This window comes from Cucumis melo, chromosome 6 (assembly GCF_025177605.1).
Source record: "Cucumis melo cultivar AY chromosome 6, USDA_Cmelo_AY_1.0, whole genome shotgun sequence".
In the NCBI taxonomy this organism is placed as follows: Eukaryota; Viridiplantae; Streptophyta; class Magnoliopsida; order Cucurbitales; family Cucurbitaceae; genus Cucumis; species Cucumis melo.
In genome coordinates, this window is record NC_066862.1 from 32,600,732 (window position 1) to 32,622,428 (window position 21,697).

At 31.4% G+C, this 21,697-nt stretch overlaps 2 protein-coding genes across 5 annotated transcripts; both read right to left on the reverse strand.

Annotated features, from left to right (window-relative positions):
• Positions 1-128: 128 nt before the first annotated feature.
• LOC103491086 (trigger factor-like protein TIG, Chloroplastic) lies at positions 129-6,654 on the reverse strand. Its single transcript, XM_008450913.3, has 13 exons — positions 6,193-6,654; positions 6,027-6,110; positions 5,135-5,260; positions 4,125-4,213; positions 3,665-3,848; positions 3,164-3,254; positions 2,922-3,076; positions 2,651-2,743; positions 2,455-2,547; positions 1,820-1,900; positions 1,577-1,726; positions 847-942; positions 129-676 (listed from the first exon to the last, which is right to left on the reverse strand). Exons 1-13 carry the CDS (start codon positions 6,487-6,489, stop codon positions 599-601), a joined length of 1,617 nt encoding a protein of 538 aa, XP_008449135.2. The 5' UTR covers positions 6,490-6,654; the 3' UTR covers positions 129-598.
• Positions 6,655-7,999: 1,345 nt separating this feature from the next.
• Positions 8,000-12,531, reverse strand: LOC103491087 (grpE protein homolog 2, mitochondrial-like). Of its 4 annotated transcripts, none has more exons than XM_008450914.3 (6): positions 12,178-12,531; positions 11,524-11,689; positions 11,258-11,451; positions 10,964-11,131; positions 10,463-10,591; positions 8,000-8,512 (listed from the first exon to the last, which is right to left on the reverse strand). In XM_008450914.3, the coding sequence occupies exons 1-6, from the start codon at positions 12,322-12,324 to the stop codon at positions 8,396-8,398; spliced, it is 921 nt and encodes a 306-aa protein (XP_008449136.2). In that variant the 5' UTR covers positions 12,325-12,531; the 3' UTR covers positions 8,000-8,395. The 4 variants fall into 4 exon arrangements, with proteins under 4 accessions (XP_008449136.2, XP_050941634.1, XP_050941633.1 ...); XM_051085677.1 differs by having other exon boundaries at positions 11,542-11,710; positions 12,178-12,475; XM_051085676.1 differs by having other exon boundaries at positions 11,524-11,710; positions 12,178-12,449.
• Between the last annotated feature and the right edge of the window lie 9,166 nt (positions 12,532-21,697).

The following is a 21,697-nucleotide window of genomic DNA, read 5'->3' on the forward strand; positions in this document are numbered from 1 at the left end:
CCTATTATAATTACCCTTTATATAATATCTCATATCAAAATAAATACTCGGTAAAGAATGAAGGATATTCAACATCAAAATGATGTAAAAATATTAATAAAGAAAAGAAATAAGAGAAGAAAAAGAGGTAAAAATACCGATGGGTTTAGTTTAAGGATTTGAATTGATTTCACCCAAATGGGGGTTTAGCTTAGACAGCCTAAGCCACCCTAAACCCAACCACACCAAAGGATATCAATTTAAACCAAGATTACACCAAATTTTCAGTCATGATTGTCAAGCTCAAATATACAAAACTATTCATACTTGTACATTCAAGTTCCATCAAGTCGACTATATACTCTCTGTTTTAGATAATAACAAATCTACAGCATCCCAACTCTCTTTAATAATATGTAAGCCTCTTTTTTATTGACCAAACCTCATTGCCAAAAGAAAGACTTTGAGATTTGGCAATGCTCTTGCAAAAAATATGGAACTGTGGTTCCTGGAGCCAACATGAAAAATGAGAGCACGGATCATGCATGACGCATACACGAGTGTCCAGGCAGATAAACTGTGTCTCATTCTCCTTTCGTCTCCCTTGAATTATCCATTATCATCTGGTCATGTACTTGATCTCTGCATGCTCTCTTAACCATTCTAGCACTTTAGCTCCTTCTAGTATGTCTTGTACCTAAATGAGTATGTGTATGAGGTGAAATGGGGTTTTTTTACATTAGCTAGTAGTAAGCTAATAGTTGTGACATATCATTTTCAAGTTAGAATGAGCAAGGCATATGGTTGACTAATTGACCAATCAGGAAAAGCATACAAAATTGAGAAGTTTCTATTTGTCTTACTGACCTGTTCCTGCACCCGATCTTCGTCATATTCTTGTTTACTACGTTTAAATTCAGCAACAGAGTTTTCCACCTCTTTCAAGAGTTCCTCTGTGTCCACCTGCAGAGCAAGCAAAGATCGATGTAATATTAGGATATTATTTTGATGTGCAGCAGGTTTAGGTTCGGGAAGCTACTCTAGGAAGTTAATATTTTGATGGTTTATGATATCTGTCTTGTCTAATAATGTTTGATAACAATTTGGTTTTTTATTTTCGGTTTTTAATTTTCAAAAATTAAGCCTAGATACATTCCTACTAGTTCTAAATTTATTGGTATGTTGTTTACTTTTCATCAATGTTTACGAAAATCACCTCAAATTATGTAAACTGAAAAAAAGAGTTTTTAGAAACTTGTTTTTATCTTGGGAATTTGGCTAAGAGTTCAACTCTTGTACTTGAAAAGTTGCAAACCATGGTAAGAAAATGGAAGTAAATGACTTAATTTTCAAAAAACCAAAAACAAAAGATGTACACAAAATATTTTGACCAACCACAAGAAAGCCCATATGCCACAACTAACCATGAATGTGAGCTACATATCTTTGAGAAAATGGGACTAAGCTAATCAAGTGTATTAATTTTATTCAATTTCATAATTATATTATATTTAATGAAACAAAAACTTAAAGTTAAATAGTAAAAATTGAACTTTTCCTAACATATAGTTGAAAACAAACTAAGATATAGATATACCTGCAAATTTTCACGTTTAAATATATCTCCCACTGCGAGATTCTGTTTGATAACATGCGTAATGTTGTCCCTCTGATTTTCAAGGTACTCCTTCACAGCCTTAGGACTAGATAGAGTAGCCAACTGCTGTTCATTTAATTTCATGTTCGCCTGTGCCACAACGAAAGATATGAGAATCGTTACACTGCACTCACTAACAGTGGAGGTCTATACATTTAGACATTCTCCATTTCAAGTTCTCACCTGTATCTGCAATAGTTTGGCTCCATATAGCTGCCTACCTTGCTCCTCAAATATTGATATGGGAATATCAACTTCCACCATCTGGAAAAGTTTGTTCCAACTTATTGTTAATTTTCCCAAGCCAGATTCCCCACAGTTAACTCTAGAATAGAAAGTGCATAAAACAATTTAACTCAACTCTAGTATCTAACAATTAGAACTAGTTGAGGCAACGTCGAGTGTACAGTTTCACTTCATCAACCAATAAAATCCTTGTTTGCTGAGTATACAGTTTTTGGAATTTTGTCCAGCACAACACAACTAATAACTTCATGTTTTTTAAAAAAAGATCTTTCATATAACTGAGCTTTTTTCCATACAAACAAAATCACGGTCTCGTATCCAAATCCCTTGAAAAAATTATAAGAGTTTGGGTCTTGTGATAAAAAAAATGTTATCGTTGAGTCTCTCATGTTAGAATGATACTTGAAGCAAAATTACCTTTTAAAAAACTTGTTTAATAAGGAAATCAAGTTCTTGTGATCATGGTCAAACAATGTATATACACACACATATACTGCATTGTCCAAAAACACTGCCCAAAGGTCAAAATAGGCATATAAATCTTCGAAAAGCTATTTCAGATAGTAAAATACCTTGCAAAGCTGGTCAAGAAGTGCATTGTCCGTTGCCTGATCTTTAGCTGTTTGCTCTACTTCAAGGCATCTTTGCAGCAACGCTTCCTTGACCTGTCGGTTTGAAGCAAAAGATACAAATATAAAATCCTTTCAGCAAAATGCTTTCTGTATTGCAAATACGAGCTAGATTGGAGATATGAGAGCATTATGTTACCTGTTCTAGGGTTGTAGAGCCGGGGAGAAGCTTATCAGCTAGTGAGTCATCCAACTCAGGTAATTCTCTGTAGAATAGTTCCTTGCACTCAACCTAAAATCAAGAAGAATAGACACGAAAAAGGAAGATATTGAACCATGATATTCCTTGCATAAAATATAACAAGAGCCAAAGTAAAAGTCAGAATGATAAAATACGACATTTCTTTTCTATATGCTCCGGCATCATTTATAATCTCCTCATTAGTTGAACAAATGAATGAGAAACTTACTGTGAATTGAGCATGAACACCGCGGAGATCTTCTTGATTCCATGATTCAGGAAATACAAGGGGAAATGACTTAGTTTCACCTCGTTGAATGCCAATTAATGAATCAAGAAATCCAGGAAGGAGTTTATCGCCATCTTCCGTATCAAAACGATAACCTATAAATGGTAATGAGGAAAAGAGAGGAATTCTCATGACTTGATCATTGTGCTTTCCAGTATTCATGATTGGTAGCTTAATCTAACCTTTGCTCTCTGCTGATGGAATCTTTTGACCACCAGATTCATCTTGACCCATTGTTATTGCTGATATATCAATTACTGCAACATCACCCATCTGCACACATTTGTCAAATAGTCAAGATATTCGCACATTTAAAAGACTCACCTGTAATTTTCACTTTGCGATGATTTGATGAGAAGTTGATAAAATTTTAGAACTCCATGTTATTAATCATCCAGTAACAGAATCTAGATCACCACCAAGTCAACATCAATGGTAAAACATTTTCATATAGCCATCAATCCTGGTCCATTTCTACTATGTTTCAGAACAACTGAAACCTACTCAACAAGTGGACAACTTAATTTTTTACAAATTTCCAGTATATGATAGAGAAACGTTTTGGCTCCTTTAGATTTGTACCCCTCGATTAAATAGTAACCTCTATTTCCATTTGAGAAACAAAATATATAGAGAAAAAGGAACATAAATAGGACAGGGTCCAAAATGGTTAAAAGAGTCACCTGTAATCCTCGATCAGTCACAATTCTTAATGTACCAAGGGACTTGTGGCGGCGCTTTAATTCTTCTTCGGAAGTTTTTTGAGCATCTATTTCGTTGTCTATTTCAACCACCACCTTCAAGTTTTTGTATCCGTTCTCAGGCACCCATCTGACTTCAGGTGCAACATCAACAATAATGTCATACCTGGATCACAAAGCCACTTCAACCCATGAATATATTTATCACAAACCAAAGAAAGAGAATAATGAACGGTAAATAACCAGTGCAGTAGTGCACTATAATCTTTAAAGTTGAAAAGAAGTGAGCATTGAGCAAGGTGAAAAAGTCAATCACATAAGGTGTATCTAAAAAGCTTGAGAGAGTAATAAGATAAAGGTAAGCTTTGTGCAAGAGCAGTTTAATTAGCAGAAATATGCACCTACATCTTAAGAGAATATAAAAGATGCGTATTTGGAAAACCTGAGAGAGCCTTGAGAAGAAAAGGTATGCTCCAAGTCAGAAAATTTAGAGGCAATACGAACGGAGTCTTTCAGTGCCCTTCCTGCTACCTACAACACATGCATTTGGTGTAAGAAAAACATTTAACTTCCCAATCACCTCAAAAGAGAAAAAAAAATGGAAAAAAAAACCCAGATACTGTATTCTTTCTTTGCATCAGAAAAGTACTTTTATTATTTACACAGGGGTTTGTAACAAAACACTAAGGGGTATTTGGTGATCTGTAATAGGATGAGTTTGTAATGTATTCTAAAACCCATGTTTGGATTGCGCGTTTTAAGGCCGATTTGTAATACAAAACTCATTCCGTCTGACGGTTTTCAATCTAACCCTCTTTCTCATTGTTATAATGCTTCACGATCTTATTCTCGTTCTGTCTTTGATCACTCACGCTTTCCAATACTTCTCTAATTCACATTCATCCTAATTACAGCTCTACAAACAACCCTTAATATATTTAGCAACAAATATTGCTTATCATTTGAAGAGGGAAATAAGAAATTTCACAAGATTCGACAGCGAAGGAAGGAAATACCATGAACTGGTATAAAACTAATTGTAGGTTAGCATCCGTCCCAAAGGGAGTTTAGGATGTCCTTTGAAAAATGTATTTTCAAGTTGATATTTCTTTTCTTTCCTAAACACTTCCGGCACTTGAGTACTTCCTCCAAAAAGGCTTACTTTCCAAGTATGTCAGAGTAACTTTTGATTAAAAAGTGCTTATAATTGGTCAAAAACACTTTCCACCCTTCAAAAATCAGCGCAAACTCATGTTTCAGATAATTTTCTGGTTGTATAGGGGAGAAGCTGCTCAAACTAGAAAATTTTGAAGCAAAGCTACAAGCAACTATTGAATCAAAGTGAGCCTAGATCAACTACTGCAACTCTATATGCTTCTTCATCGATCAAATATTTTATATGCAAAGAAAATAAATAAATAAGACAGTATATAATCATCACTTTTAACTTACTGAGGACATGGCATGAGGAAGGGTCCTCTTCAAAATTGATTCTACGATGGCCTTCTGAACATGGTCCTTTCCTACATAACTTACAAGAATACTTTCTGGAACTTTTCCAGGACGAAATCCTGGGATCTGCTTATAGAAAACCAGAATATACAATTGTCATTGTCCTTCCAAATGTCAAGAAAAAGAAAATAATTAAAAGTCTAGCAATTAGTACAATAAGATAACTCAGGAATGGATTGTCCGTTAACATGAAGTGAAAGAGACACTGTAGAAAATAAAAATAGGAAGTGACAGTAGAGTCTCAAGCAGCACATATGCATAAATATCGCATCTCTGTTCTAATAATAATATAATATATAAGAATGAATCTATGATGTGTATTTTCAGCCCTCGACTTGAAAGGAAGTTCGCATCAATGTGCAATGGATACTTTGTTTCTAGCTGTCAAGGGTGATTGAAATCCCATTTGGAAGTAGATATGAACCTAGATTATTATTAAAAATAGCATCTCCTTTGTATGGAATCTTTTCGGCAGAATCTATAAACAAATTCTCAAAGACATAGGCTCAAAGCTAGCAATATTAATCTTGAATGGCTCATCGTCCGAGTAAATAAGTCGATTTTTTCTGTTAGTACAAATTTTTTTAGATAAAATCCAAAAAAGAAGAAAAAAAAAAAAAAAAAAAACTAGACAAGTTTTGGCCAAAGCATAAGTATCCTAGGACCTGTTTAATAACCATTTGATTTTTAGTTTAGGAAAATAAGCCCACTTCATTCTCAATCTCTTATAATTATTTGCATCCTTTCAAAATAAAAGAGTACACTCTCCATTTTTTTTTTTTAAATACTAGTTTTATAAACTAGTTGCATACAAGTTACAGTAACTTGTTACCTTAGCCTGCTTCATGAACTCGGCTATAACCCTTCTATGACAATCCTCACAAACAGCCGGTGGAACTCCTACACTCAATCTAACCTGAACAGAACATTAACTGAATAATCATAAATAGAAATGCACAAATAAAGGTTCAATTTCAATAAGGAAAAAAAAAACTCACACTGGAATTGGGTTCTTCGGTCTCGGAAATCTCCAAGTCCGCAGGAAGCTTATCGATCTTAGGGCCAAGATCAACGGAAGAAGGCGAAGAAGGTGAAGCAGCAAATCGGCGGGAAGTGGTGGAGATTTGAAGAGGGTGAAGGAGGTGAAATGGGGGAGGAAAAAATCGAAGATTGTTGGACTGAAGCAAATGGGTTTTGGAGAAAGAAGCAGAAATTGAAGAAGGAGAAGAAAGAGAAGGCCGCCATGGAAGGTGATTGAGAAGAGTTGAAGAGAAATTGGATGTGAAGAGCTCCATTAACGAATTGCTTTTAGGATAGAACGTTGCCTCCAAGTTTCAAGGATGAAAGAGGATAACGATACCGTTAAAACCAAAACTTACAAATTTGGCCTCAACTTTTGGGTTGGTTTAAATATTATACCCTAAACTTCAAATATTTTCATTTTAACCCTTCAAGTTCGAACATCGTCTCAAAGCCACTTTATAAACGTTTGTTGTTAAATTTATATACGGGAGTTCTACATGCTTATGTAATATATATAAAGGCAACGATGCATATGTGAATCATTTGTGGGCGTTTGGGATAAGAAGTCAGTTATAATAGTTACAAGTTATTATACTTTGATTAGAATATTTGTATTTAGAGCGTAGATTATTTTAATTTAGATTATAATAGTGTGTATTTTAGGTATAAATCATTTTAGTTTGATAATAAATATTGTAGCAAAAAATAAAAAAAAATGATAAATGTCAAAATAATAAAAATTGGAGCAAATTGTAAATACGATAGCAAATAAGAAGTTTTAAAATAGTGTTTACCTTAGCTAATTAAAGACTTTTATACAGCAATGTGTGGCCTCTTATTGTCTTCCTCTTTTCAACTACACGATTCCAATATTTTATGTTTATTTGTTTATGAGTTATTTGCTGGCCCTAGCTATAGAATTGTTTACTTTTGTGTCAATAGACGTTAATTTTTTCATCCATGAATTTAACGACAAAAACGTTTCAATAATTGCTTTGGAAAAGAATTCAAAAGTTAAAATGAAACTTTTCAAAGTTCATAGTAGTCTATTAATAATTGTTCGTCTTTTTAACTACAACAAATAGGGTAAGGAATTTGAATATCCAACCTAAAAAATAATATTTATCAATTATCGATAAACAATGTAGGCATGAGCTTTTCTTTCAGGATTAACACACGGAGGGGAAGAACTTTGAACTAAGTGGCTATATATGTTAGAGGAGTAGAAGTATTTATAAAGTTAACAGTGTTTAGTTAAAATGAGACTTGTTTTGGTCCTATTACTTATTAGTTTTCTTTTTCATTCTGAAAATTGATGTTTGTTTTCTTTAGACCCTGTTAACTATTACTTTTATATTATTCGAAGTAAACTTTAAAAACAAATAAAGATCTTAAGACTACTAAAAATCAAATAACTATCGAAGAGACTTAAACAAAAAATAAATAAATTATTTTACATAATTTAAAAAAGAAAATCGTAAAAAATGACAAAATATTTATACTTCATTACAAAATGAATTCTACATTTTTAATGATTTTTTTCTTTTTTTGCTATGTAGTTCAAATGATTTATATTTTTACCGTTCTTCAATAACCCAAAAGACTCACTGTCATAGATTCGAAGAATCACATTACTTGATTCATCACTTCTTGATTTTACTCTTTGGATGTTGTGAAGTATAAAAATTAGATCCTCAAACTTGGTAAGTTTTGAGATTTCATTTGGCCCAAAGTCAAGATTAAATGGAACTTAAAAAGTGGAAGTCAAAATGGAAACAAAAAGAAAGTAAATCTCCAGCAACATCTGTTTATATTTAGTATAGTAGATTATATATTGCACTTACTGTTAAAATGTAGGCATCATTCTATTTCTGTTCATCTTTAACAGAAAGCCCTTTGTTAACTTTTCAACAAAAAAAGAAAATAAAAAAAAAAAGAAAAGCCTCGAGGAAAGTGCTTGCATATTCTGAATTTGAGCTGACCGGAAATCATGAAAATACTCTCTTATCTCTCTCTAAATACATAACAAAATCAAATTTTATCCAAGCAATGAATTGTTTTTCTTTTCCTGTCCAATCTTACAGCAAGTCTAGATCAGGTATCTTCTCTTCCAAAGAAGATTCCGTATAGCAAAACTTTTTTTTAGACCAAAATATCCATCCTTCCAACCCTTCAAGTTCAACCTTGAGATCCCTTCTCGGTTGCATCGCCAGTTGCACCATCCTCATTCTCCACGGCTTTCGTAACACCAACTTCGGCAGGTCGAAGTACTCGCTCATGAAGCATGTACCCTTTCTATTGAAATAAACAACAAAATAACAGTTAGGGTTTGCAGTTATCATAGCTTTGATGCAATCTAACATTAGCTCTTGCTTCAACAAGACATACAGATGCAAGTATATTGTTATATGATTATATCATATACGTTTAGATAGTGTTTAAATTTGCCCACGCTAGGGTAACAAGCCCATGCTATTGAAACTTACGGAATTCGAAGATACAGTTACCCAGTTCTTCTGTTTAGGGACTAGTTAACTCTAATAAAATATTAGTACATGCACATATATAATCACCTCAGTTACTGAGTCTTCTTTTCTCAAAATGTTCTTTATAACTATGGTCTAATTCAGTAACCATTAACCAAAAAATCAATACTGTGATTAATACTTTCTTTTCTCAACATGTTCTTTATAACTCTGGTATCGAGCTATAGAAAGTATCACACATCTCAATGGCAAACTCTGTGAGAAGCTTTTCATTTACTGAGTCTTCCTTCTACCTCCAGAAACTTTTCCCAAACATTTCTGGCCCCCAAATCCGCCCACCGCCCAATGCATCTATCTCAAGATAGATCAAGGATTTAATTCCCTTTTCTAACTGTTATTCTTTTTTGGGTTTTGAAGCCATTTTTTCACAATGCAAGTGATGATAGATTAAGAACGTCAAGTTCTTATCTTGGTCTATTTTTTATATCATTAGCAATTTATTCTTGCTACAGCGATTGGATTAAAAAAGGTCATACAATAGACAATTTGTTCATTTGGTACTAATATAGTAGATGAGCACCACTAAGAATGTTTTAAACTATTTCTTTAAGAATTTATTCTCATCCAACGTAGGACCCATTCTTGTTTGCCTAAGCTTAAGCAGCACTCCTAGGGTAGAGACCAGAAGCTCAAAGAACGAATTTCAGAGAAATAGATTAAATGACAATGTTGCGTTATCTAATTTCACCCCTTGGAAAACAGGCTGAAATGAAGGCTATCTCCCCTTGTGAAAGAACCAGGAGTGGTCCAGACACCCTAAGTTCTCAGAACAATCTCCTATAAAACATTAATTTCTTAGATGTTTCATTATCCTAATATTCAAAATATTATATTTTCTCTAATATAAAAATTTCTTTATACATTTCAGCTATTCACTAAAGAAACCTCCCTATTTTTGCACTTTATACTTTAGTGCACTAACCACTTCAAAAAAAATACAAGGCTACATACTTGATAAGCCACAAGCCCCTTAAATCTAAAACTTTCAAAACAGTATGCTAATGCTACGTACTTATTTCCCCACAACAAAACCCCATTAATCAAATAGAAGCTACCTGATCTGAGGATTAGGTGATTCATTCTTTTATTCAACCAAATAGAAGCTAGTGCTCCCCAATTTTATACTCCCTATACAACCAAAACACTGTCTACCCAAGCTTATAGTATCCAATTTTATGCTATACAAACCCATGGTTAACACAATTGTGAGCTTACTCCGCTGCAACATTTGAGTTCATAGCTTTTTCTTCTTACTCGAAGTCAGCCCATAATGATCACCAAAAATAAAAACAAACATTTATAACTTACACCAGATTCTCGAAATTGTAGAAACAAAAAAAGACATCCACATTTGCTAGGAATATCTCCTAAGATTTTGTACCCACATCTAAATGTATAGGAAATGAAGATATTCAGACAACTTACGAGTTATAGTTACAACCAATTCTCTTGTGCTAGTGCTACAAATTAACCGTTGCCTGATGGCTCTTGAGAGACATTAATTGATCAAAGAAAAGGCTCAGAAAATTACTGTTTAAATATTTTTAATTATGTCTGAGAATGTACACTTTGTCTAGCCTAAAATTTGCCAAATACAAACTTCACATGCAAACTAAAGGTATATGAAGAATTTGAAATACCACAATGGAAAAAATGTAGAAACCACGCAGAAAAAAATAATTATGACCACAGGACATACCTTCAATACAGCTGCAACAGTACCAGGTGCCTTAGAACCATCTGGTACTTGAAAAACTGCATTGTGCCTATGTGGATCAAATGGCTCATTTGTAGGATCAAACATTTCCACTCCATACTTCTTTAACACCTGCAAGCAACAAAATTTAGCCATGAAGAGTCGAAATCAGATGGAGATACCCAATGACCAATTACTTAAGTTGCATTTAATATTTTAAATTTATAGTATTGCAGCAGATGGCTTCAATTGGCTGATTCTTCACATAGAACTTATAAGTTTGACGGGATCAAAACCCTCACCATTTTACCCAATCATCAGACTCCACAACTTAGAAATTGAAATATAAAACACATAAGATGCCAACATCCTAAACAAATTGGCATGGGTTCTTCCTTAATCAAATTCGAAGAACTTCACTTGAATCATCCAATTATTAATATAGTGAAAGCAGATTCAAATGAACAGCAAACCTCGAGAACAATTTGTGCATGAGATACTAACCTCAGACAGCTGTTTCTCAGTCATTGCAACACCTTCAAGAAGTGTTTTCAGCAAGGGTACTGCCCCTGCAGAGTCATTAGTTGAATCAATCTTTGAGAAACTTTCCTTGACTACGGATGAAGCTCGTCCTAGATTGTCTGCAACGTCCAGCAAACTCTTTGCAAAGTTCTAAAATACATACAAATGATTGATGTCAGGAGAGTCTTGTAAGTGATTATTAATGCATTCCCCCATGCCATTGCAACAGGATAACAAATGTCAAACACCATAGATAGGCCAAGCATAAATTAAAACCTGTACAGCAAACTTCTTTGAATTTTCAGCTTCACGCTTTGTCCTGGCCATCACATTCTCCATCTCTGCGTAAGTGCGAATAACTTTATCTTGCATTTGTTCAATCTCTTTGTGCTTTACCTTCAAAAGCTCCTCCTTCTCAGCTACAACTTTCACCAGATCATCAATGGAAAGATTGTCATCGCTCTCAGAATCTGAAACAGAAATCAGAGTTGTTAGTACTCCATTAAAGACATGCATTGAATATCAACATCCGGATGTGAAACCTGATTCTCGGGTTCGACCATTAGTTTCAGCCGTCGGCTCTGCATCAGTTTTAGAGCTCCCATTACTTGGTGCTGAATTGCCATTTTCCTTGTTAGAAGTCTCAGGGGATGCAGATGTTGATAATCCAAATTTTTGAACGAAAAATGAACGATGTAACGTTGACTCCTGAATAAAAAAAGAACAAAACTAGCCCCATAAAATCAATGAAGGATGAACGTTGTATAATTTAACGTCCTATAATTTGAGATACACAACAAGAACAAACAAGTAACCAAAGAAATCCTAAGCAATAAATCCCAATGATCTCCTATTAGAGTGACAGAAAAAGATGAGAACAAGGGTAAACTAGTGCCAAGCTGCACGACATTTAAACACTCTCCAATTTAAGAAAATATATTAAAAATACACCAAGGTTGATAAACAATATTAAATCCAAGACAGCCAGAAAAGGAACTAAGCTGGGGGAGGTCGAAAATGCGTTCAATAACAGAAAACAATAAAAAAAAAAAAAAGCGACTAAAATGATGTAAAGTTTATAAAAATGGAAGGAATTCGAATTACTAAATTGCAGTCACGTTAGAAGTCCCAAAACCCTAGCTAAACCCTCGTAGCAGAAAACAAAACGGAGTAACAAGCAGGTGTTTAAATTGAACCTTGTGGTTTGATTGGTTAGCAAGAGAGTGAAAGCGATTAGCGAGAATTGGCAAGTGAATGGGTTTGTCGGATTGAGCGGCCGACGAGAGCAGCGAGCTGCGGAGAATGGTGCGGGAGGAGCGTGAGAAAAGCTTTGTGACGAACATGGCTAATGATGAAGGTGAAGAAAAACTGGAGAGGAAGATGGGATTAAGGTTTTTTCAGGCGAAGAAAGGGAAAGGGATGAAGAGAAATGTGGTTGAGGAGAAGAAGAAGAACAACCAGAAGAAGAAAAACAAGAACAAGGGTTTTGCGGTGGCTTTAAGGGGAATTGACGAAACTATCCCTTTCCTTTTGTTTTGGTAAACGACGTCGTTGTAGTTGCTTGAGGAAGAGGTTGTTCATTTTCATATACTTCACCTAAATAATATCAAAACTAGCACAAAGGAAAGACATATTTGTAAGAATGATAGTTGTTTTTCTTTTTTTTTTTTTTTTTGGAGGAGAATTTGAATTTACATCCATAAACTTTGGAGTTCGTATTAATTTAAACTTTCAAATTTAGGAATTGTATCACTTTTAACCTTAAACTAATAATTGTATAAATTTAGATCTTAAACTTTTATACATGTATCAATTTAGTCCTTCATATATGTATAAAAGATCAAAGTTTGAATTGATGCATTTTTTAAAGTTTAAGATTTAAATTGATTCAATTATTAGTTTAGGATTTAAATTAATACAACAAAATCCAAACTTCTATGTAAAATTTCCAACTCAACTGTTTCACGATGGAGCAAGGCGATGAGCAACCTGATTTGACACTTTGGGTGACCATGCAACAAACATATCTAAATTGGGCCAAAAAGGGAAACAATACTCCAAGCAAGATCCCACAGCTCTCACAAATTCCCTCCTTCATAGTATGGATACGATCAAAATCCAAATATATAGAGGAGGGAGATCACTGGAACTGAACTAACCCTGTTACCAACTTCGAATAACCCTTTCTAACATGGGGAGGGCTTCAAGATTTTTGATAAACCACTTAGCTCTACCTTTGTATATGTTTGTAAACTTTAGTTTCATGATTATACAATAAAATTTTAACATTGTATATTAGAATAAGTACCAAGATTTTTGAAGTAGATAATTTTACAAATTAAATTTAGTTAAATAATAACATATCTTAATCCATAAATAACCTTCTCGAGAAATTGAGTTTCTCTCACTTGGCCTTCTTTAAAACTTAATTAGATTTCTTGATGGGAATAATTAACTACTTATCTTTTTACCTAATGAGCCTAATAAAATAATAGGCCCAAAAGAGATAAAATAGCATATAATACATATGAACCACATTAATAATATTATTATATTTAAAATAAATCTAACATTCTCCGACTTTGCCCATTGACATTATTTACCATATACGTTCATAGACATAATGCGCAAAATTAAACTTCATAACATATCATGTCAAGTAAAAGAAACTAGTAAAGAATCATGGCGGTCATACACCATTGTATAAACATACTCCCTTCCGTGTATCACTGAAATAGTTCTTCTATCAACATGATCTATAATAAAGATAATCAATAACGATCCAACAATAAACGTCTTTATCAAAGACGATGTCCTATTTAACATAATTCATTTATGTGTATTCTAATCATAAGAATAGAACCATAAGATAAAATTAGAAACAATAAATAAATGAGCTCAAAGTGTCAAATAAGATAATCTTAATTTCAATAATGATATCTACTAAAATGCATATACGTTTAATATGATCACTGAATGTCTTTGATGGCAATCCTTTAGTTAGTAGATCTGCAATCATAAGTTTAGTGTTAATGTGTTCGATTGACACTCTTTGTTTCTGAACTTCTTCTTTAACGACAAAGTAATTTAATTCCATATATTTAGCACCATTAGAATACTTGTCATTTATTAGAAGAAAACTGTTGCAGAATTATCATAATAAATTCTTAATGGCTAATTGACAATATTGTCAACAATTCCAAGTACTAAGATTAAGTTTCGCAGCCATAAAACATGAATTGTAGTCCAAAGCATGCTATAAATTCAGACTCCATAATGGATGCAACCACCATACACTGCTTCGCACCTTTTCATGATATTGCTCCTTCAGCTAATAGGAACAAATAACTAAAAGTGTATTTTCGTATATTCACACACCCGACAAAGCCTGGATGATCATATAGAACAATAATTATAATTAAACTTACTCTGATTAGGTATATACATTGATCAACGATGTTTTCCTTAAAATCAAAAGATGTGATGGTATCATTGCACTTAAGATACCATTGTCTGGAAGCCTATTTAAATCGATCTATATATTGACCCCTTTAATTTACACACCATATATTATTTTTCTTCAACCATAAAACCTTCTGATTGATCCATGAACATTTCTTCATCTAAATTACCACTTAGAAAGATAGTTTTCACATCAATTTGATGAAGCTCTAAATCATAATGAGCTACTAAAGCCATAATAATTCTTAATGAGTTGCTTTTCGAGACATGAGAAAAGGTTTCTTTGTAGTCAATGTCATCTTTATGAGTATAACCTTTGGTAACAAGTTTAGTCTTGTGTTGTTCGATATTGTCATGTGAGTCAAGTTTGGTCTTGAAAACTCATTTACACCCAACTCTTTTACTTTCCTTTAGGCAATTCGACAAGGTCCTAGACTTCATTATCATTAGTTTATTAATTCTTCTTTCATTGCATCTAACCATTTGACAGAATTATCTTCTTTAATGGCTTGTGAAAACAAAACTAGATCATTATTAATATTTAAGTCAAATGCTGACTCATGCAAATAAATCACATAATCATCATAAATAGCTGATCTTCTTTGTCTTACTAATCTTCTTAACTTTATTTCGTGTGGTCTCTCAGTTATAGGTTCATTTGTTATAACATCATTATGTGGTGTTTGACCTTTAATTTGTTCTTCTTGTGAATTGTTAACATATTCATCAACTACAATAACAACAACTTGAGAAGAAGTTATAGATGAAAGAATTTTCACCATAACTTCTTGAATTTTCACTTTACGTAGTTCCAAACTCCCACTAATTATTACGTCACTCTCAATGAACCTTACATTTCCAATTTCAACTATTCTCATATTATGGTTAGGACAACAAAAACTATACCCTTTTGATTTTTCTGGATAACCAATGAAGAAACCACTGATTGTTCTTCAATCCAGTTTCCTTTCATGTGGATTATAGATTCTTACTTCCGCTTGACAACCCAAACATGCATGTGCCTTAAACTAGGTTTCTTTACTGTCCATAATTCAAAAGATGTCTTTAGAATTGATTTACTACAAACCTTATTTAATAAATATTGAGCGGTTCTTAATGTGTACATCCAGAAGGACACAGGTAATACACATTAATTAACATGCTTCGAACCACATTCATTAATGTACGATATTACGTCTTTTTGCAACACATTTTGTTGTGGTGTTCCTGGTATTATATATTGAACACATAGACCATGACTTTCTAGGAATTTAGCAAATGGGTCAAAACAATGTGATTTCTCATCATATTTTCCATAAAATTATAAAATCCTTGGTATTTTCCATATTGTAATTGTAGACTTGATATTGTTTACTACAATTATTTGCATAAACATTAGGCTCAATCTATTTTATCCTTTTCAAGCTTTATAAAAAGATCTATCCTCATCACTACTAGCACTGAAGTAAGTGCAGCAGGTTTTCTCTTAAGAGTGCCAAATAATCAAGATCCAAAATGCTAGGACTGAATCGAATTTGTTTGCACCAATCAAAGAAATTGAGTCCATTAAACTTGATTATAGATGTAGCATGCTAATAAATAGGAACAGGAGCAGATGATGCAATTACAAAATAGATATGCTTATACATTATTGCTTTGAGAAATAAACATAAATAATCATTAACTTATACATTGAAATTCTTCTTTGGAAGGCACAACAATGTACAATATTTATACTTAACTTATGCTAGATTTAGTTTCATATAATTGGTAATTTAAATGCTAAAGTTAGATACACTAGTTATCTTTGGATATACTAATAATATCTAACACCTCAATTAACCATAATTAAGATTCAAAATTATAAAACTATTAATTACCTTTAAGTAAATTAAATATTTTATAATAACAAAATCAATACACTCATGACAAATCATTAATATTTCATAATATCATTTCATTCATTAGCATTAAATGAACATGGGTAATTGAATCAACTTTAATTTGATGTCTAAAGATTTACCAATTTGGCCACTTTGGTGACTAACAAACTAATCATAACATAGGCATCATGATAAAACATTCCAATTAACCACAATAAAATTCAAAATTATAAAACTACTAATTACCTTTGGACAATTTAAATGTTTTATAATAATGAAAATCAATATACTCATAATAATATCTTTATGTTTCATAATATAATATGATTCACAACATCACATAAATATGAGTAATTGAGTTTAATTTTAATTTGATATCTATTGAACTTACTAATTTTGCCACTTTTGTGACTAACAAATTATTCATAATATAGATATCATATTAAAATAATCACAAATAATTATTTCCTTAAGTTGTAAAACACTATTAATGAAGTATCTATAAGACTTACTAATTTAGTCATTTTGGTAACTAACAAATTATTTATACTATAGATATTAAATAATCACAAACAAATACTTTAAATTATTTGTGATTTAAACATAACACAAAAGGACAATAAAACATAATTTATAAAATTTATTATATTTTAAATTTAAGCAACTCAGTTATGAGAAAACCTTAATAGTAACATTAATGAAGTAATTAAGAACGTAATTAAATCTGGAATAACTTTAAATCCAAGAAAAAAGATTTGAATCTTGGAAAACCCTAAGCTTGATAGTTTGATTATTTTGGGTAAATTATCTCTTGATGATGTCTTTATTTTTTTTTCATAATTAGAAGATAAAAAAATTTCCATGATAAGAAAGATAAAAGAATTTTCTTTTCTCGTAATAAGAAAATAAAATATTATTTCTTCAATTTCTAAAACTTATTTGTTTCCCCAATTAATTTTAATTTGATATCTATATTAACATACTAATTTGGTCACTTTGACGACTAACAAATTATTCATAACATATAGCTATCGAATAACATAATTTCCAAATGATTTTAATCGCAAAATTTACAAAAATATTAATATGGCAAACAATTTTATCAAAACTTTTATTCAATAATCTAAATGACATAATTTAAATCACTAGGATAAGTGGATACTTTAAAACATAATACATAATCATTAACTTGAACTGAAATTAAATATACGACTACTTAATATAGTAGTTTTTGAAAAATAATCAAAATCTAAAATTTAATTAGATTTTTGGTAATATCTCAACCTTCATTAGATATTAATTCCTTTAATTATAGATTAGAATATTGATTTAACTCACTGATGACCTTCCAAAGAAAACATTGAAATTGATATGAAAATTCAGCATCGAATCTTAATTCCTTAAATTACTAATTCTTCGTTAAATTAGAAAGTTTAATTACTATTAAACATCGAAGAAACGGAATAGTATGGCCCGCGGCGAGTTTTGTGCACATATTTAAATTTCTTTCATTCCTTCCAACTTTCAATAAAATTCAAATTTACAATTGATAATTTAAGAATCTTTAATTTAAATTTAAGAAAACATGGAGTGGAAAACATAAAAACAAATTATTAATCATCAATATAAAATTACAAGTTGTCAATCAAGACTCAGATACCTCATGCAAACTTTAATTTTATGATTATACAATAAAACTTTAACATTGTATATAGCAATAAGTATCAAGATTATTGAACTAGATGATTTTACAAATTAAATTTAATTAAAGAATAATATACCTTAATCTATGAATAATCTTACGGAGGAATTGAGGCTTTCTTTAAAACTTAATTATATTTCTTAATGGAAATAATGAACTACTTAACGAGACAGTGAGATAACCAATTACTAAGGTTCTATTTATAGACACCAGTGTGTAATTAGGATATTACCTTTTTACTTAATAGGTCTAATAAAATAATAGGCCCGAAATATAACATATGATGCATATGGACTACATTAATAATAATATTATATTTAAATAAATTTAACATATGTTGGTTTTTTGGCTTTTAATCTCAAATTAATTAATTTTAATTAATTAGTTAATTAATTAATGTTTTGACGATAACAAATTTGGATTTTTATTGACAATTTTATTGTTAGGAATAGTTCATAACAGCTCGGAACAATGATTATAAGGCCTCTTGAATTCCCAAAATCGGAGTCCAAACGAAGAAAATATTACTAAAAAAGCTTAGCAGAAAAATACTGGATATAACGTGGCAGCCAAATAATCAAATTGAACCAATGAGAGAAAGCTAATTGAAGAGGTAACACATAACTTCTGATTTTGGATTAGTTTTAAATAGAAAATAAATTTAAAAAGAAAATGAATTTAACATTATTGTTTATTTTGGAATCTAACCACTAGTTTTTTAAAAAATGGTGGACTTGTTTTTATTCGACATTAAAAAAATTATTTTAAAAAGAATACATTATTATATTATTATTTATATTTGTGTCTAATGACTAATTGATTTTAAATCTCCCGCTCTTTTTAATTACTTCATTTTCTCCAAGTTTTTAGAATTTTTGTTTGACTTTACAATCTTCAAAAATTGCAAAGGTGATCACGTTTATTCTCTCTAAACTTCCAATTTTCATTTTTTTTTATCTTATGCTTGAGAGAATTCTAATTGTAATGTAAGGATTAATTATTATGAGGTCAAAATTGTATGCTCTTTTTAGAGAACTTTCTTCTTTGTGATTTAAAGATTCAACATATTTGACGATTGGATTCTAACTAGTGGAAAGGATCAGATTTGCTCCTAAATCCGAAAAAAGGTAAGTAGAAATTCACCTCTAATCAGTGGAAAAAGTAAAAGTAAGGTTTTTAATCAAAATTTCAAGATGTGCTTGGGGGAAGTGGATGTACGTCAAGTTTGATCAAACCACTGTAAAATTGAGGTGTCTTCTCTCTAACTCCTTTCTAATTATTTTTGCATTTAATTTTAGTTGAATATTCTTGTTGGTTGAGATTGATTGTATACTCGATTAGATGTTTTCTTATCAATTTTGTTATTTAGCATAAATTAGCTAAAGTTTTTTTTATTTAATCTAAAGATTATCTAATTAGTTTAATTTGGACATATTTATTAAAAAGTTCAATTAAACCATATTCACCCTCCTCTAGGTTGCTATACAGGTCCAATAGCACACCCTTGCAATAATCATAAACTCGAAAGAGTCTTGCATGATCCAATTGATCCCACTCGAATTGACCTAATCATTTATGAAGCATCAGAGTTCAGCTTCCAGCTACTAGGGGTGTAAATAGGTTGGGTTCGGTTCGGTTGAGAGACATTCCCAACCCAATCCATATTTTTGGATTGGTTGGGTTGACAACTTGAATAACCCAAATAATATTCCCAATCCAACCAATCTAACCCTTAAAATATGGGTTGGGTTGTCGGGTTGTCCTTCCTAAGTATCCAACCAACATTTTCTTTTACATAATTTTTTCATATATATATATATATATATATATATATATATATATATCATTAATTCGGGTTGGGTTGGGTTGAACCAAAATTTTCAAACCCCCAACCCGAAAAAATAAAATATTTGAACCCAACCCAGACCACATTTTAAACTAATCCAACTCAACCCTTATAATATAGGTTAGATAGTTCGGGTTATCGGGTTATTCTTATACCCCTACTAGTAACCCACTTTCAAGTGAAAATCATGAAACTTGACTTAAGTGATTCTTCTAATTTTAAGCTCAAAAAAATATTAAGAATTGTAGTATCGATATCACAACCTCAAAGAGGGTGAATAGGGATTCTTCGAATTAGTGTAAACTTTTTTCTCTAAGCGGACCTAATTAAACAAATCAATAAAATTTTAGCTAATAAGTAGTTTAAACAAAAATTTCTTACAAATATGTTCACTTAAAAAAGATCAATAAATCGACATAAATAAATTCAAAAACAAAAAGTATCAATTAAATTTAGGGGTCTTTTTAAAAATATAAAAAAACAACAAAATATTTATACTTTATAGAACAATTCAAAAAACGGAAAAAGCTCAGAAACCCATCGTGTAAAATACCAAAAATGTATCGTCAACCACGCCGTCAATAACACGTGTGTAATATATTTGCGATCGTTTAGATTTGATTATTGTTTGATATGCGATCGTTTAGATATGGCTACAATTTATACGTGATCGTTTAGATATGATTCAATATATACGCGATCGTTTAGATATAGTTCAATTTATACGTGATCATTTAGATATGGCTACAACGCGATCGTTTAGATATGGCTACAATTTATACACGACCGTTTAGATATGGCTACAATTTATACGAACGGCTACAATTTATCTTTTCAATTCCATCATTTAATTTTGTTACACGATCGTTTAAATTTGAGGACCCAAATCTAAATGATTTTTTTTAAAAAATTTGGTACATGATTTTTTAAAAATTCTTTTGTTACTCGATCGTTTAGATTTATTTATACGATCGTTTACTTTTTTTATACGATCGTTTACATTTGGCTACTTCAATCCAAATGATTTTTTTTTAATATTTTTTTATACACGATCTTTTTTTTACACGATCGTTTACTTTTTTAAACGAATGTTTACATTTGGCTACTTTAATCTAAATGATTTTTTTTCAAGATTCTTTATACACAATCTTTTATTTTCTTTACACGATCGTTTACATTTGGCGACGAAATAACATGAGGAAGAAAAGAAAGATGGAAGGGCAAACCTGAAATATTTAAAAAATGGCTAACTTTTTTGGTTTTGTTACATGGGCCGTAAATAGTTTATAGTTTTGTTAAATTTATGTAAATTTCCCTTAAATTTATGCAACAAAATATATTAACAAATTAATTGAAAAATCTAATGGTTTGACACAACTGGCCTACATTCACTTCAAGCTCTTTTTAAGTAGTCTCTACAAACTTGACTCTTTCCACAACTTAGAGTCAAACCACTACAACATTCCTTGTAAAAGAACAAACTCTATCCATTTTACAGTTAAGGATCAAGTTTTACCACCACTCTTTTTCCAAAATCAAGAGCAACCCTTATAAAAGTTTAGAAGTGAAGAATAAGATGAGAAGAATTTGTTAAATAGTAGATTTGTAATTTTTGAGTTCAAAACAAATCAATCTCCACAATACAATAAATCTCTCATGAACAAAGGAAAAAGAAAAGTATAATGACTTATGAAGGATTGAAAATGATAAAAATTGTTATGGAAATATGGAGAAGATGAAGAGCTTTGAAAAAGGAAGAGGATGGTGAAATCGAAGTTCAGTTTGGACCATTAGACGATATTGGTAAAAAAGTTGAATGGTAG

What these genes read in the sequence shown, in the direction of transcription:
- LOC103491086 (XM_008450913.3), bottom strand. Translation starts at nt 6,489, where the DNA reads ATGGAGCTCTTCACATCCAATTTCTCTTCAACTCTTCTCAATCACCTT. An exon ending in CCGAAGAACCCAATTCCAGT is followed by an intron (nt 6,111 to 6,192) that starts GTGAGTTTTTTT and finishes TGTTCTGTTCAG; the next exon opens with GTTAGATTGAGTGTAGGAGT. An exon ending in TTCCTCATGCCATGTCCTCA is followed by an intron (nt 4,214 to 5,134) that starts GTAAGTTAAAAG and finishes CATGTGTTGTAG; the next exon opens with GTAGCAGGAAGGGCACTGAA.
- LOC103491087 (XM_051085676.1), bottom strand. Translation starts at nt 12,324, where the DNA reads ATGTTCGTCACAAAGCTTTTCTCACGCTCCTCCCGCACCATTCTCCGC. An exon ending in TGGTCGAACCCGAGAATCAG is followed by an intron (nt 11,452 to 11,523) that starts GTTTCACATCCG and finishes TTTCTGTTTCAG; the next exon opens with ATTCTGAGAGCGATGACAAT. An exon ending in CTGAGAAACAGCTGTCTGAG is followed by an intron (nt 10,592 to 10,963) that starts GTTAGTATCTCA and finishes TGTTGCTTGCAG; the next exon opens with GTGTTAAAGAAGTATGGAGT.